Source organism: Tinamus guttatus, unplaced genomic scaffold (assembly GCF_059628265.1).
Source record: "Tinamus guttatus ecotype Peru unplaced genomic scaffold, ASM5962826v1 Tinamus_guttatus_pri_ptg000346l, whole genome shotgun sequence".
NCBI classification, from domain to species: Eukaryota; Metazoa; Chordata; class Aves; order Tinamiformes; family Tinamidae; genus Tinamus; species Tinamus guttatus.
In genome coordinates, this window is record NW_028288880.1 from 593,885 (window position 1) to 607,391 (window position 13,507).

General features: G+C 39.1%; 1 protein-coding gene across 1 annotated transcript in view; it reads left to right on the forward strand.

Moving 5' to 3' along the window:
• Window positions 1-12,640, forward strand: part of LRP12 (LDL receptor related protein 12) — a 48,692-nt gene extending 36,052 nt beyond the window's left edge. The window contains exons 4-7 of the mRNA XM_088529793.1: window positions 205-407; window positions 4,632-5,733; window positions 6,336-6,468; window positions 9,426-12,640. Coding sequence (XP_088385919.1) covers window positions 205-407; window positions 4,632-5,733; window positions 6,336-6,468; window positions 9,426-10,265 — 2,278 coding nt within the window. The 3' untranslated portion in view covers window positions 10,266-12,640. The remainder of the gene's footprint in view (window positions 1-204; window positions 408-4,631; window positions 5,734-6,335; window positions 6,469-9,425) is intronic.
• Window positions 12,641-13,507: the final 867 nt, after the last annotated feature.

The following is a 13,507-nucleotide window of genomic DNA, read 5'->3' on the forward strand; positions in this document are numbered from 1 at the left end:
AAACTGGACTACTTAAGTAGCAGGTACAGTATCTTGGATGACCAAACTTTTAGTGTCCTCATAATTCACCCTCGATGGAGAAGCCATTGTTTTGTTTCGTGCTCGAGGAGTACTTTCATCTAATTTCCGTTTCGACATGTACTGATTCATTAGTTTGGTTGTTTAGTGCCCATTTTAATATCAATTTTCACTGTTGTTTTCCAGCTTCCAAGATTTTGATGTTCAGGGGTCGCGGAGATGCAGCTCAGATTGGCTGACGATTGGAAGCTACAAGAATACTGAAGGCTACAGAGCGTGTGGCTCCTCTATTCCCTCACCGTACATCTCTTCACAGGATCATGTTTGGATCAGATTTCACTCAGATGATAGCATCTCTCGAAAAGGCTTCAGATTAGCCTACTTTGCTGGTATGTTGCAAATAATAATGGGTACAACTTTATGGCTTAGTTTTACATTTTAAGCATTACTTCCTTTGCATCAGGACGCAGCACACACTTCATGTAGTCAACTCAGGATTTATATAGGAGAAAATGTTTATTGCGGGACCTCTTTTATTAAACATACCATCTCAAAAAGGTTTGCATTCTTAAAAAAAATGTAGTAAGACGATAGATTAGCTAAGCATAGGATCATTTTGAACATAGAAAAATTCTATTTGGATAGTTCAAATGTGCAGTGCAAGCTAGCTATCAGTAGTAATATTTTACATCTGCTTTGTGGGCAGTTTTTGTTCTATTTGGACTCCAATAGCTACTGCAGCAGCTCTCCAGGGACAGGAGAAAGTCACTCTTGGGTAAAGAGTGGTTCCAAGCTGTTTTCTGCTCTTCAGAGGTATTAGAATTGCATATAATAATTTGATAAGTCCTGATCATCAGAAATGCTGGATTAGATTCTTCATTGTTTTTGTAATAGTTTCAATACACTTGCTCCCAGTATATGTCTATCCTGTGTTCTCTGACCTGCTCCAAATCTTTGCCATGCAATTTTTCAGTTTTCTTGTATGTACAAGGTACATTCGGTTATTCCCTTTGATATTCCCCATGATATCCCACCTATCCATTGCCACCATTGTCCAAAGTTACCCTACAGAGCTTCAAAAAAAACTCGCCCTAATGTCAGGACCATATTTGCCTGCACTGCATTCTGCTCTCTATTCTCCTACAAAAGAGCTTTGACAACAACAGTTGCTGCCAGGAAGGTGTTTCCTTTCTATCTGTTTTTCCAAGCCTGCCCAAAAGCTCTCTCTGCACTTGAAGTTTACCATACCTCATGGGAGGCAATGCAGCCTTGTCTTTGCTGGCTCAGCTTTCCAGGAGATGCTCCTCCAGGATTTTGCTTACTATTGGACCAAAGGAAATGGATGGAAAAAAAAACTTCTATCTAATCAGTTGCCCCTATCTGATCAGTCACCCCCAGCAGCTGCTTTTGCCCTGCTCATCTCCACGTCCCTATAGGCATGGAGGAAAGGCAGCCTACGTGAGCAGCTTCCAGGACGACTGAGGGCAAGGATAGGGAATGGGCAGGGAAGAGGAAGCCACGACTTAATAGAGAATTTCTGGAAATCCTTTCCTCCCTTTCCTTCAAATCTTAAAACAACTTCATTATATATCTCCTTTTGGAAGCAGATATAACATTTTCAACAATAAGAATTTTTTTCCTGTGTTATTTGATTTCTACACATTGATGTTAGGCACTACTAATTATTAGTCTGTTAAGATATTAAAAAAACTATTTAAGCCAGTGTTTTTAAGGCTACTACTTAATATTTAAATTATGTTTTTAAAAACAACTTTGCTAAAACTTTGACTTGAGCTTAATTCCTATGCTTAATATGATACTTGGGAAATTCATCAAGTCTGAGGCAATAATGTAGTGTTTTCATGATCATAATAGTCCTCTAATGTTGTAGAGGGCACTGTATATAGGAGAAAAGCTGAAAAATCCGTTCTAATAATTTTCTGGTTGTGTGTGCTATCCTATATAAAAAGGGAACTTCTCAAATATTAACAACACTTCTGCAATACGTGCAACTATACCAATGTTTTATTTTGTATACTATGAATCAGTGCTCTTAGGATGAGTCTTCAGTGTCTGTATTACATTTAACTTCTTAATAAATACCAAAAAAAAAATTAACTAAAAATTAAATTGTCTTTCATCACTTCCCTAATTTGAAAGGATAGGCTTGTATGTGAAAGCTGCAGGTTTACATCCTTGTGTTTACAGTTGTCATAGTTAGGCAATTGCAACAGTTTGTATATGTTACTGACAACACTCTGTTTTTTAACTTGAGTGATGCCTCAATACCTATAAGTGTAGGTGGTGATAGTAATGGCAGTGACAGCAGTGACATGACATAAAATTTTCTCTGTGGTAAGCTGACTAATCAGGAAACACAGAATAAAAGAAACCAAAAGCCAAAGCTGGGGTAGTGAGTTCTTGTGTCAAGAAGCATATGCTAAATATCTTAGAAAAGCTTTTTTTTTTTTAAACAAGAGGCCATATGATTTCTTTCACTTCTTGTTTAAAATAACTAATATCTTCCAGAAAAATACCACATTTCATTAAAAACAAACAAACAAAAATGCTCCAGTTAGGAGGGTTCTACTGGTCTTTGGTGATTTGTTCCAGTGACAAATCAGTGTTGAGTTTTGGTTGTTATTTTAAAGTAGAAATCACATGTATTTAACATAACTTTTGATGGTCTTTTGGACCTTGATCATTCTTTACCATTTAGAATGAAAAGCTTTCTGTTATCACATTTTTGTTTTGTTTAGTTATTTAGACACTTTAATCAGCTCTCTCAGTGATCTAAGGAGAGCCATCTTTTGATGTCATCGAGACTCGTTTCAGTAAATTCACCATTTGGCATCAAGACTAGACTAGGAGGGATTTTTTTTCCACCACCTTCCTTAATTTAGAAGGATCTTTAATTATGGGTACCAAAATAGGACAGAGTATAACTATCGTGGCTGATGGAAAGGTGGAAAACAGAGATAAAAGTAGAGCAGGTATGTGCATGGGGTGTTTGGGTTAGTCCTTTGGCTATAACTGCACCTGGGTTCTGCCAATTAACTTGCGTTATGCTGAAGTTCTTGACAGGCACTGTGTTCAAGAATGGTTTTATTTGTGCATTTATTGTTCTCAAATTGCTTCGACTTTGTATCAGCTTAGTCAAGGCATGAGCTAATAGCTTGTAACCTATTCATTTGAAAGTCAAAGTTCATGACAGTGTTCTCTTCTCTCATTATTTTACCACTTAATATCAAGTGTAAGTTTTATCGATGTAATGACTCAGGGTCGTGGGTTTAAAAATGCTAAATCGGAGTCAAGTAGGCAGCTCTTTTCTGAGAAAACAGAAACAAGAGCTTAGGTTGAAATTATACCTTGTCTCATTACTGCAATATTTTCTTAAACTTAATCACTGACGACATATGCTTTTGTTTTTGTTCTACCTTCACCCCCTGTTAGTAAATTTGTTGACATCAGTGGTGCTCGTAGTGTTTGTCACTTTTATTTTTCCCTTATTCCTTTTTTTTAGAAAGTGTTAACACTTTGACTGGTTAACTTCTGGGGACCTGTTTTGGTCTGTGCTAAAGTAAATAGGACCTTCTTCCTTGGGAGGCTCTTTGAGCCAATGCTGCCTCTAGCAGTTCTTTATTAAACTCCAGAATGCAGTGTTACTTTAGTCTTAGTGTGCCTTTGTCCAACTTCTTGGCTCTCTGCTATGGAAGACTATTTGCATTATAGAGTCATTTTAGCCAAATTTATGATTTATGCCATGCTTTTTAGAAACTGCAGTGCCTTGAAATGGTACAGATATATTTGATATGGCTACAGAGCTGAAAGGGGCTGTTCCCGAGGTGCTTCCGTGTTTAACACGCCTGGAGCTTTAATAAATGAATTGCTGAAGAAAATATTTTTGAGGCTGGAAGCGTGGTAATAACCAGTAGGACACATTTTCCTCAATGCTGGTATCTTCTGGTGTTTTTCAGAATCTAAAAACCTTTGACCACTACTTGTGTCCTTAATTTATTAAAATGCACATATGCCTAAACACAAACTTGTACTTCTCTTTTTCGCTGCACTCTGCTGTCTTAATTGCTCAAGGAGCAAGCGATGGGAAAAGGGGGAGAGAGTGGTTGCTCTCTTAAGGTGAGGTGAAGGATAATCTTACCTGTCAGCTTTTCACACTTGCTTCCCTTTGTACAAACCTAAGAAAACAGCACAGCAATAGGACAGCTTTTATATGAAAGAGTTTGATCAGGTAATTGGTACTTGTAGGGAAAGGTTGTAGTTTCAGTGGGAAGGGTGAGAAACAATATTTTTCTGGCTTAAGTTTAGCACCTTAGAAACAAGATTTTTCAGCTGCTATAAATGAGCATGGTTTTCTTGACTAGTTATTTGACTCGAAGCAGCTAAGAGTGAAGCATCGTGCTGATGTGTTGACAGCGTCTAGATTGGAAAATGCTGTCTTGTTGAAAGTTGTGCTGATTTACAGAGACGTTAAAAAGTTCCTTGTTTTGCTGTTCCGAGCCACCTGGTGCTGCAAATACATGTGCAACACGAACCCCGAAGTACTACATTCTATAAGGAGAATATTTTATAATTTCCTTTTTTTGTTTTTCCAGGAAAATCGGATGAACCCAATTGTGATTGTGACCAGTTTCATTGCGCTAATGGGAAGTGTATTCCAGAAAGCTGGAAATGTAATAATATGGATGAATGCGGAGACAATTCGGATGAAGAAATCTGTGCCAAAGCGAATCCTCCAACAGCTTCTTCCTTTCAACCTTGTGCTTACAACCAGTTCCAGTGTCTGTCTCGCCTCACCAAGCTTTACACTTGCCTTCCAGAATCTTTAAAATGTGATGGCAACATCGATTGTCTTGACCTGGGAGATGAAATAGACTGCAGCGTGCCAACCTGTGGGCAGTTGTTAAAATACTTTTACGGTACTTTCAGTTCTCCCAATTATCCTGACTTTTATCCACCCGGAAGCAACTGCACGTGGCTAATAGACACTGGCGACCATCGCAAAGTAATTTTGCGATTTACTGATTTTAAACTCGATGGTACTGGTTACGGAGACTATGTCAAAATCTACGATGGGTTAGAGGAGAATCCGCGGAGGCTTCTGCGTGTGCTGACAGCGTTTGACTCTCATGCTCCCCTCACGGTTGTTTCATCCTCGGGACAGATAAGAGTGCATTTCTGTGCTGACAAAGTGAACGCCGCGAGGGGATTCAACGCCACCTATCAAGTCGATGGCTTTTGTTTGCCCTGGGAAATCCCGTGTGGTGGGAACTGGGGTTGCTACACAGAGCAGCAGCGCTGCGACGGCTACTGGCACTGTCCGAACGGGAGGGATGAAGCCAACTGCACCATGTGCCAAAGGGACGAGTTTCCCTGTTCTCGAAATGGTGTTTGCTACCCTCGCTCAGACCGCTGCAACTACCAGAACCACTGCCCAAACGGCTCCGACGAAAAGAATTGTTTCTTCTGCCAGCCGGGAAATTTTCACTGTAAAAACAACCGCTGTGTGTTTGAGAGCTGGGTTTGTGATTCCCAAGATGACTGTGGCGATGGCAGCGACGAGGAGAATTGCCCGGTCATTGTGCCCACTAGAGTCATAACTGCAGCCGTCATAGGGAGCCTCATTTGTGGGTTGCTGCTTGTCATTGCCCTGGGATGTACCTGCAAGTTGTACTCGCTCCGCATGTTTGAGCGAAGGTAAGGGCAACAGATACCCTGCAGCACTTAAACCTTAAAATCCTTCCATTTATTTTGTTATTAGAGTTCTCTTTTGTATTAAAGCATTCTAACTGACACGTAATTATTGCTTCTACTGACATAGAATTATTATTATTTCTAAGTGTGGTTCCTCCTTTCTCCTTGGCAGTAAAAAGAAGGTAGATAAGGGGGTTAGAGATATTCACTTTTCTGTGGACAGTTGAGATGTGGTTGCTGAAAAGCAGGTGTGGGGATGCCTCATTTCTGCAGGTGGATGAATACATTTAAGAATATTCCCTCTGTGGTGGACTATCTCATGTCATGTCAGCATTACTTTTCTTTTTTTAAAAAAAATTATGTGGTGCCTTGTGCATTTAGTCCATGATTTTTTGGCAGGTATTCTTGGTTCTTTTCTGTTCTTTTCTCTTCTGGACAGACCTTTACGAACAACTACAAGAAGTTGTTAATATTTTTATTATTTATTTTTTTAATAAGATTCTATCTGCTCAAGTTTCTTATTTCAGATCGTAAGTCTGATGTAGTTTTACTCTTAAATATGAGTACATATTACCGACTTGGGAAATTTCTTTTCTCTTTAAAAGATCATTTGAAACCCATTTGTCGAGAGTTGAGGCTGAACTGTTAAGAAGAGAAGCTCCCCCATCTTATGGACAGTTAATTGCCCAGGGTTTAATACCACCAGTTGAAGATTTTCCTGTTTGTTCACCAAACCAGGTAAGATTTCAAAATTGCGGGCAGACATTAAATTTTAAGAAAGTTGAAATAAAAACATTTTACCTTCCATCTGGCCCATTTTGGTTTTAGAGCATTCCCTTTTCTTCGTTTCACATGAATGCTTAAACTAAGATTAGCTTGAACTTGAGCTAAGGTTGGCTACTAGACAGGATCACTATACTGGGGTAGCATCACAGCTTGCTTTGGGGCTTTATTTTCACAGTAGTGGATGCCAGTATTGCATGAAAAATAGATTGGCAGATCTAGTTTTAGGTTCTTTGATATTGCTGGATAAGCTCTTAAGAGTGCAGAAAAGCACTTAATCTTAGAAGTAAGAATTCAGAATTCTGTTGCATGTAGTCGTTCAGCCACTGTGCGTGCATTTTCAGGTGTGATCTTGCCCACTATGTTTAGAAAAGGATACAAGGCTGTAATATATGGTATTAATTACTATAGGAGGTGACAGCATATCTATCCTTTTTGTTTTTCATAGCGATCGATAGCACAATTTTTGTTTGGTTGACGAATAAACTTAGAGCTATTTTTTCATTTAAAAATAAATAAATCATCTTTCAATTAAAGCAGTTGTTTGTGAGCTAGAACAACACAGTCTGGGAATCCCACCATGGTGCAATACCACAGCTGGTTTTGTGTGGTATGTGGCAGCTGATGTAGCAAAGCTTACTATTACTTAATAATGCAGAAAAAATATATATATTTTTAAAAACTTGTGGCAAGACCATAGGGAGGGAAATTGATTTTTATTTTCAACAGGATTGATTTAATTGTGCTTACTCTATGGTAGATGGAATATGCTCATTCTTTCATGCTCACATGCTTGCAAGCAGCAGGGTCTGTGGGTCCAAGTAGTCTTGCAAGTGTTACTGGGGATGGAGAGCTCAAGCACCATCAGTTCTTATGTCCTCGGGACATCTCTCATGCTCCCTTGCTTGGAGCCAGGTGCTGTTTTATGTGTCTGATACAGCCTTTGAATTGAGTATAATTGTGATCTTTTTGCTGCATCCTCTGTCTCACCATGAGTCCTTGGGCTGTGTTGCTGATTCGTTCCTTGTCCTTTTTTACTCCTGTTGTGATTATAACCTGTCCTTTTTACAATCTGTTCTTTAGTCAGCTCTTTTTGTTAACTAGATGCCTCAAGAATCTGCATGTAGCTCATACTGATCTCCTGCTGATGAAGTAAAAGTTAATATTTAGCAACTAATACTTAGACTTTTGTACCTAGGCAAAACCCAGCCAACCTCAAAGGCCTTTGTTCAAGCTTCCACTAACTACTGATCCTGAAATCTTTTAATATTTGATTAACTGTTTTTCTCCTTATCTAAATGAACTTGAATGTCTTGACTAAGTTAAGAGGGGCTCTTGTCTTAGATGTTGTAGTGTGCCTCTAAGCACAGAGGTAAAGCTTCTGAGGCCAACTTACCACTGATCTAAGCCAGGTGTAATGTAAACATGAGGTAATTTTACACAAAACTAGACATTACTTTTCAAACACAGAGTAGTAAGCAAAGCTGAACATGCAGCTTTGCTAGTGGCAAGTAGATGTAGGCTCACAGACTGTAAATACAACTTTGTGGAAAAACATATCTGATGCCTTTTCTCTTGGAGAAGGGAACCAATAGCTCTACTCTGGAAGTGGGGTTTATATTTAAGGACAGTTCGACTATAACCAAGCTTCTCATTGCATAAGTCAGCGTGGCTATGCAAAATCACAGTATGTTTTTGTTCAGGGGCACTTTGGTGCTTTTACAGATTTGTCTTCCTGTCCTCTTTCCAAAATTAAACTAAAGCATTTTGTGGCATAGATATGTTATGGCTGTTCAAGATGGGTAACATGAACCTGATTGAATATGTTCCATTTACTGAAAAGATGCGAACGTGGATTCTTCTGAAAATAAAAACATTTACTGATGTGCTTGATTACAGAATTGCCAGGCAGCCGACAGATCTTGGTTACCATAATGTTTCTGAGAAATGGACCACTTAGCTGAGGTTCTCTTCACTAAATTTGAATAAAGGAAGCCCAAATCAAAGTGTTAATATGATGCTGTGACCTTACAGTTTAAAAGAAATACAAGATTTTCACCAGAAAAAAATCAGACTTGCATTGTTTCTTAACTGACTCACTAGGAAATTTATATCAAATTTGGGAAATGCATGGGTTAGAACTTACAAGATAATTTTGATTAAACAGAAGCACTAGTATCTGCCCTTACTATCTGAAACTGGTGTCAACTGATTATGCCAGTGTGGAAACAAGTCAAACATTCTGGTCCTTTTAGTAGAGAGAGGATACTTAATTTTATCTCTGTTCCAGGCAGCCCTACAACAGTGAATAGGAAAAGGTCACCTCTGTTTATATCTTCAGGAGTTCCAGGAAATTTTCAAATCCTAAACTTTTTATGGCACATTATACTATAAAATCCACAGTGACTTTTTCTTTCTGGTAGAACTGTGTGTTAGCTGATCTTGCTTATCTCATATCTGCTATACCAGAGCTTCCGTGCGAGGTCTGTGATCAGCGCACCCTGTGTCTGTGTCCATTCTGCCCGCCTCCACAGAGGCCTTGGCTCAGGCAGGAATGGGTCTCTTCTGCTTGTCTTGTTTCCTCTTTTCTTCTCCGTAAATCTTCCAGCTTATTTTCCCTTTTTTTTTTTCGTGTGTGTGTGTGTGTGTCAGAGTCTAGGCTTCTTTTATGTCTGCCTTATGTATAAAGTAGTCTTTTGCTATATGGACTAGATGACCTCCAGAGGTCCCTTCCAACCTTAAGCATTCTATGATTTACCAGATCCTTAACATTACAGATTGGACATTTTCTAATATTTAAGAATCTAAACTTAGATTTTTATGTGTTTATGCACATTAGTTGTTACTTTCCTAGTGTAAGAATGATGCCAACATGCTGTCAATGCTTGACTTTTGTTTATCTTCTTGTTCAGGCTTCAGTTCTGGAAAACCTGAGACTTGCAGTGCGATCTCAGCTTGGATTTACCTCAATCAGACTTCCCATTGCTGGCAGATCAAGTAACATTTGGAATCGCATTTTTAACTTCGCAAGGTCACGTCATTCTGGATCACTGGCCTTGGTCTCGTCAGATGGAGATGATGTTGCCGGCCAAAGTAGCGGCAGAGAAGCTGAAAGAAATAATACTCACAGAAGCCTATTTTCAGTTGAATCCGATGACACGGACACAGAAAACGAAAGAAGAGACACAGCGGGAGCAGTTGGTGGAGTCGCCGCCTCTTTGCCTCAGAAAGTCCCCCCTGCGTCCGCAATAGAAGCGCCGGTGGGAGCGTGCGGGAGCTCCTCGGCGCCGAGCGGCGGCGCGGAGAACGGCAGAGAAGCGCCCGGCGCGGAGCCGCCGAGCGCCAGCCCGGCCCGGCACCAGCTCAGCAGCGCGCTCAGTCGCATGACTCAAGGCCTGCGCTGGGTGCGCTTCACCCTCGGCAGGGCGAGCGCAGCGAGTCAGAACCAAAGTCCTTTGAGACAGCTCGATAACGGGGCAGGCGGAAGAGAAGAGGACGACGACGTCGAAATGCTAATTCCAGTCTCTGATGTAGCATCAGACTTTGACATGAACGACTGTTCGAGACCTCTGCTTGATCTCGGCTCAGATCAAGGACCGGGGCCCAGGCAGCCCCACGGCGCGGCGCCGCGCGGCCGCGACGGCCCCTGCGAGCGCTGCGGCATCGTGCACACCGCCCGCGTCCCCGACACCTGCCTGGAGGCGGCCGCCAAGAGCGAGACGAGCGACGACGAGGCCTTGCTACTCTGCTAGGTACGGAGCGCCCAGGGAGGGTCGGGTACAAGTTGGAGCGATGTCTGTCATTGTTTTGTACTTCACAGTGAAAACTCGGTTTTAGTTTCACAAAAAATCCAGGACGACGTTATGTTAAAGCTGTTCTAGCCCCTGTGGTTGGTTAAACATTTCTTATACTGGATGACCTGATGGAACTGCTAGAGGGAATGTTTTCATGGCTCTGAATACACAGGGTGTGTATCCAGTATAATCCCATTATTCTTTAAACTGAAGTTTAGCCCCGTTAGTTTCAAATTTAGTTTATCCTGGTACTGTAGTTCAAAACAGAAACATGGCTGCTTAAGACTTATTTGGCTGCCTGTTTATCCCCATAGTAACAGGTGAATTTGTACAGAATTATTTTCCTTTAGGAATTTACTCTGTTGTATTATTGCCAACATACTTGTAACTTAATATACTAAATGCTGGTATGGATTGTTAATGTAAGATATGTATTTTTCTTTGAGTTTATACAACATTTTGTCTAAATATTCTTGAATTTCATCATAATGTGAACTTATTTAAAGGGAGGAGAAATTTTCTCCGGGATCATTCTTTTTCTTTCAGAAGTACAAGATGCAATGACGTGTGAAATTTGGGTATGATTAGATAAACTGATGAGAAAAGCTTTTATAGCACTGACTTTAATAAACTGCAGTCTAATATGGTACAGCCAAATAGTATGTAAAGTCCCCGGTCATTAATCTTTTCAATTTGAAGTAAAAAAGGGCCGAAGATATTGTAACATGTGTTAGTTCTGTAAATATCCGATATGTACAAATACACTACAGAATAAGTTCCAACTGGTAAAAGATCTTTCCCTAATACTCTAGGGTTTAAAGCTTGTTTGGACTCAAGGGATTTGCACTAAAATCATATTAAGGTCTCTAATGAGCTTAGTGCACAAGCACTATCACTTTAAGTACTATTATTGTCTACTATTGCAATGCTATATATTTCCATGGCTCTTTACTTGGGGTGTTGCATTTTTGTTGCAATTGAATTTGCTTTACTAATTCCCTATTTATTCGTTGTATTTAAGACTGGTTTACTTGGTTGCAGACTGGTTGTTTAAAAAAAAATCCCTTTCAGTTTTTTCTTTTTTTCTTTTTTTTTCTTTCTTTGTAATATTACATGCTGGAGCAAAATAGATCAGTGGAAAGAAGCTCATAACTTCCAATTTTGTGATAAGCAGGTTACTATGTGGCTACTAGTGTGTCAGCAAGAATACACACCTTTTAAAAACAAAAATGTCAACTACTGTTTTATTTATTCTTTGCCAGTCTGTTTTTAGTAGGCTTAAAGATCCAGTATGAAACGTATTTGTGTGTGATTGTATGCTATTTATTAAATTTTAAATACTTTGTTGAATGTCATTTTAAAGCATGTTTAAAGTCTTGTGCATTTCTGTCGTGTTATGCTGTCGGGCAGAACTGACTAAAATGTTTTAATATGTATCAAAATTAAATTGAATTTTGTTATGTTTTTGAGGTACTTTTAAAGATAAATCTGAGGTCTGTCTGGCTTTTTATTTTTTTTTGTTTTAATCCTCATCTCTGAAGTACAAATCATATGCAGAAGAAGCCAATAAGAGAATAGATTCCAAATTGTATATATCCTTTCCCTTCTTTTCATTCGCAGACAGTGGGATGAAAAAAAATTAAATATTTTTACCATCTAGTTGGTCTTATTGACAAGATTTAGTAGGTAAATTCTGAGGTCAGGCCACGGTTATTTTGATTTGTGCTTTTGAGGAACTTATGTGCAATACAATTGTTAAGGATTTTATTATCAACGGCCCATGCAGTTTCAACGTTAAGGACAGATCGCGTCACGCTGGTACCAGATCAAGTACAGTTTGGCCCATAACAACATACCAGAGTAAAAGTCATTAATGGCCATTTTTATTCACATTGAATAATACCCAATTCTGTGGGTAATCTTTAATCTGATTTCAGTGGCGTTGTTTATAGAGCAGGTGAATCTGCGATATGAACATGGTGACACACCCTGAAATATATTGGAATGTGTCTTGATATAAAATACTGGGTTTTTAAACCTTCTGTTGTTATTAGAAAGCAGTTAGGATTTTTTTTTTGTCACTGAGGCAGATGCATTTTGAAGAAAGCGCCTTCACAGAATGTCTTGGGTTATATGCACACATGCCAATGGTTTAAACTTGTTCCATTAGATGCCCTAAATAGCATGTACCTGTGGACTCCATATTGCAGATGTAAAAAGGAATACAATGTTAATTTGTTTTAAAAGAGAATTGTTACACATGAAACTGGGAAGTTGGATTTGATTGAGAATTTGGAAAAATGTAAATAAAATTCATATTTGTATGAGGCTAACTTGTTGCAGTGGTTCTTTTTTCATTGTGATTTTTAAAGGGAACAGTCACTTTCCTTTTGATTACTACAATGCTGACTTACTACTGAGACCTCCGTTAAGTCACGTTGCTTCACTTTAATTTTTTATCCTGAAGCTGCTTGAAAGAGTATTTTATTGAAGTGATTCTTGTTTTAGCACTACTACAGTGCTAGAGAATTTTATAGAAAAGTTTGAATGATGTGCTGTGGAATATCTGTTTTTCTGTAATAAACCATTTTCAGGTGAAAGCTTTGAACAATGTAGGTTTTCTCCTCCCTTAAAGGTTTCCAAGCATAGAAAGAGTTTGCTTTGCCGTTTGATTTGCACTGAAATGTTAGAGAGCCTGGCTGAACTTCAGGTACTACAAGACCTTGCCTTGCTTCCAAAGAAGGATCTGTCTGCAGTACTAGTTTAACAAGCATTTCTGATATATTCTTTCAAAACAGATTAAAGAAAAGATCACTGAAATTACATATATTGCTTTCTGCTTTTTATTATCCAGGCGCCAAAGCAAAAGCTCCTGGCAGACTTTGAGTTCACTGATAAATCACAGTTCAAATTTGGGACACTAATGCTTTCAATAAGTCTTTACTCACTGGAAAAAAAAATATTTTTTTCGTTGCAGATAAATATGACAGATTTTCCTGTTCAGACCATTTTTTTTGCTTCTTTTGTGGGAAGAGCCAGTGTCTCTTTTCTGTCCATTTCTCCTGTTAGGTGCTGCACATCTTCTGCACATCTTGTGTGAACCTCTACTCTTCCTGTAGCTCTGGGAGTTTTTTTGGTTTAAGTTTCCATTCACATCCAACACCACGTTATGGCCTACCTGATAACCAGGGACTTGGCAA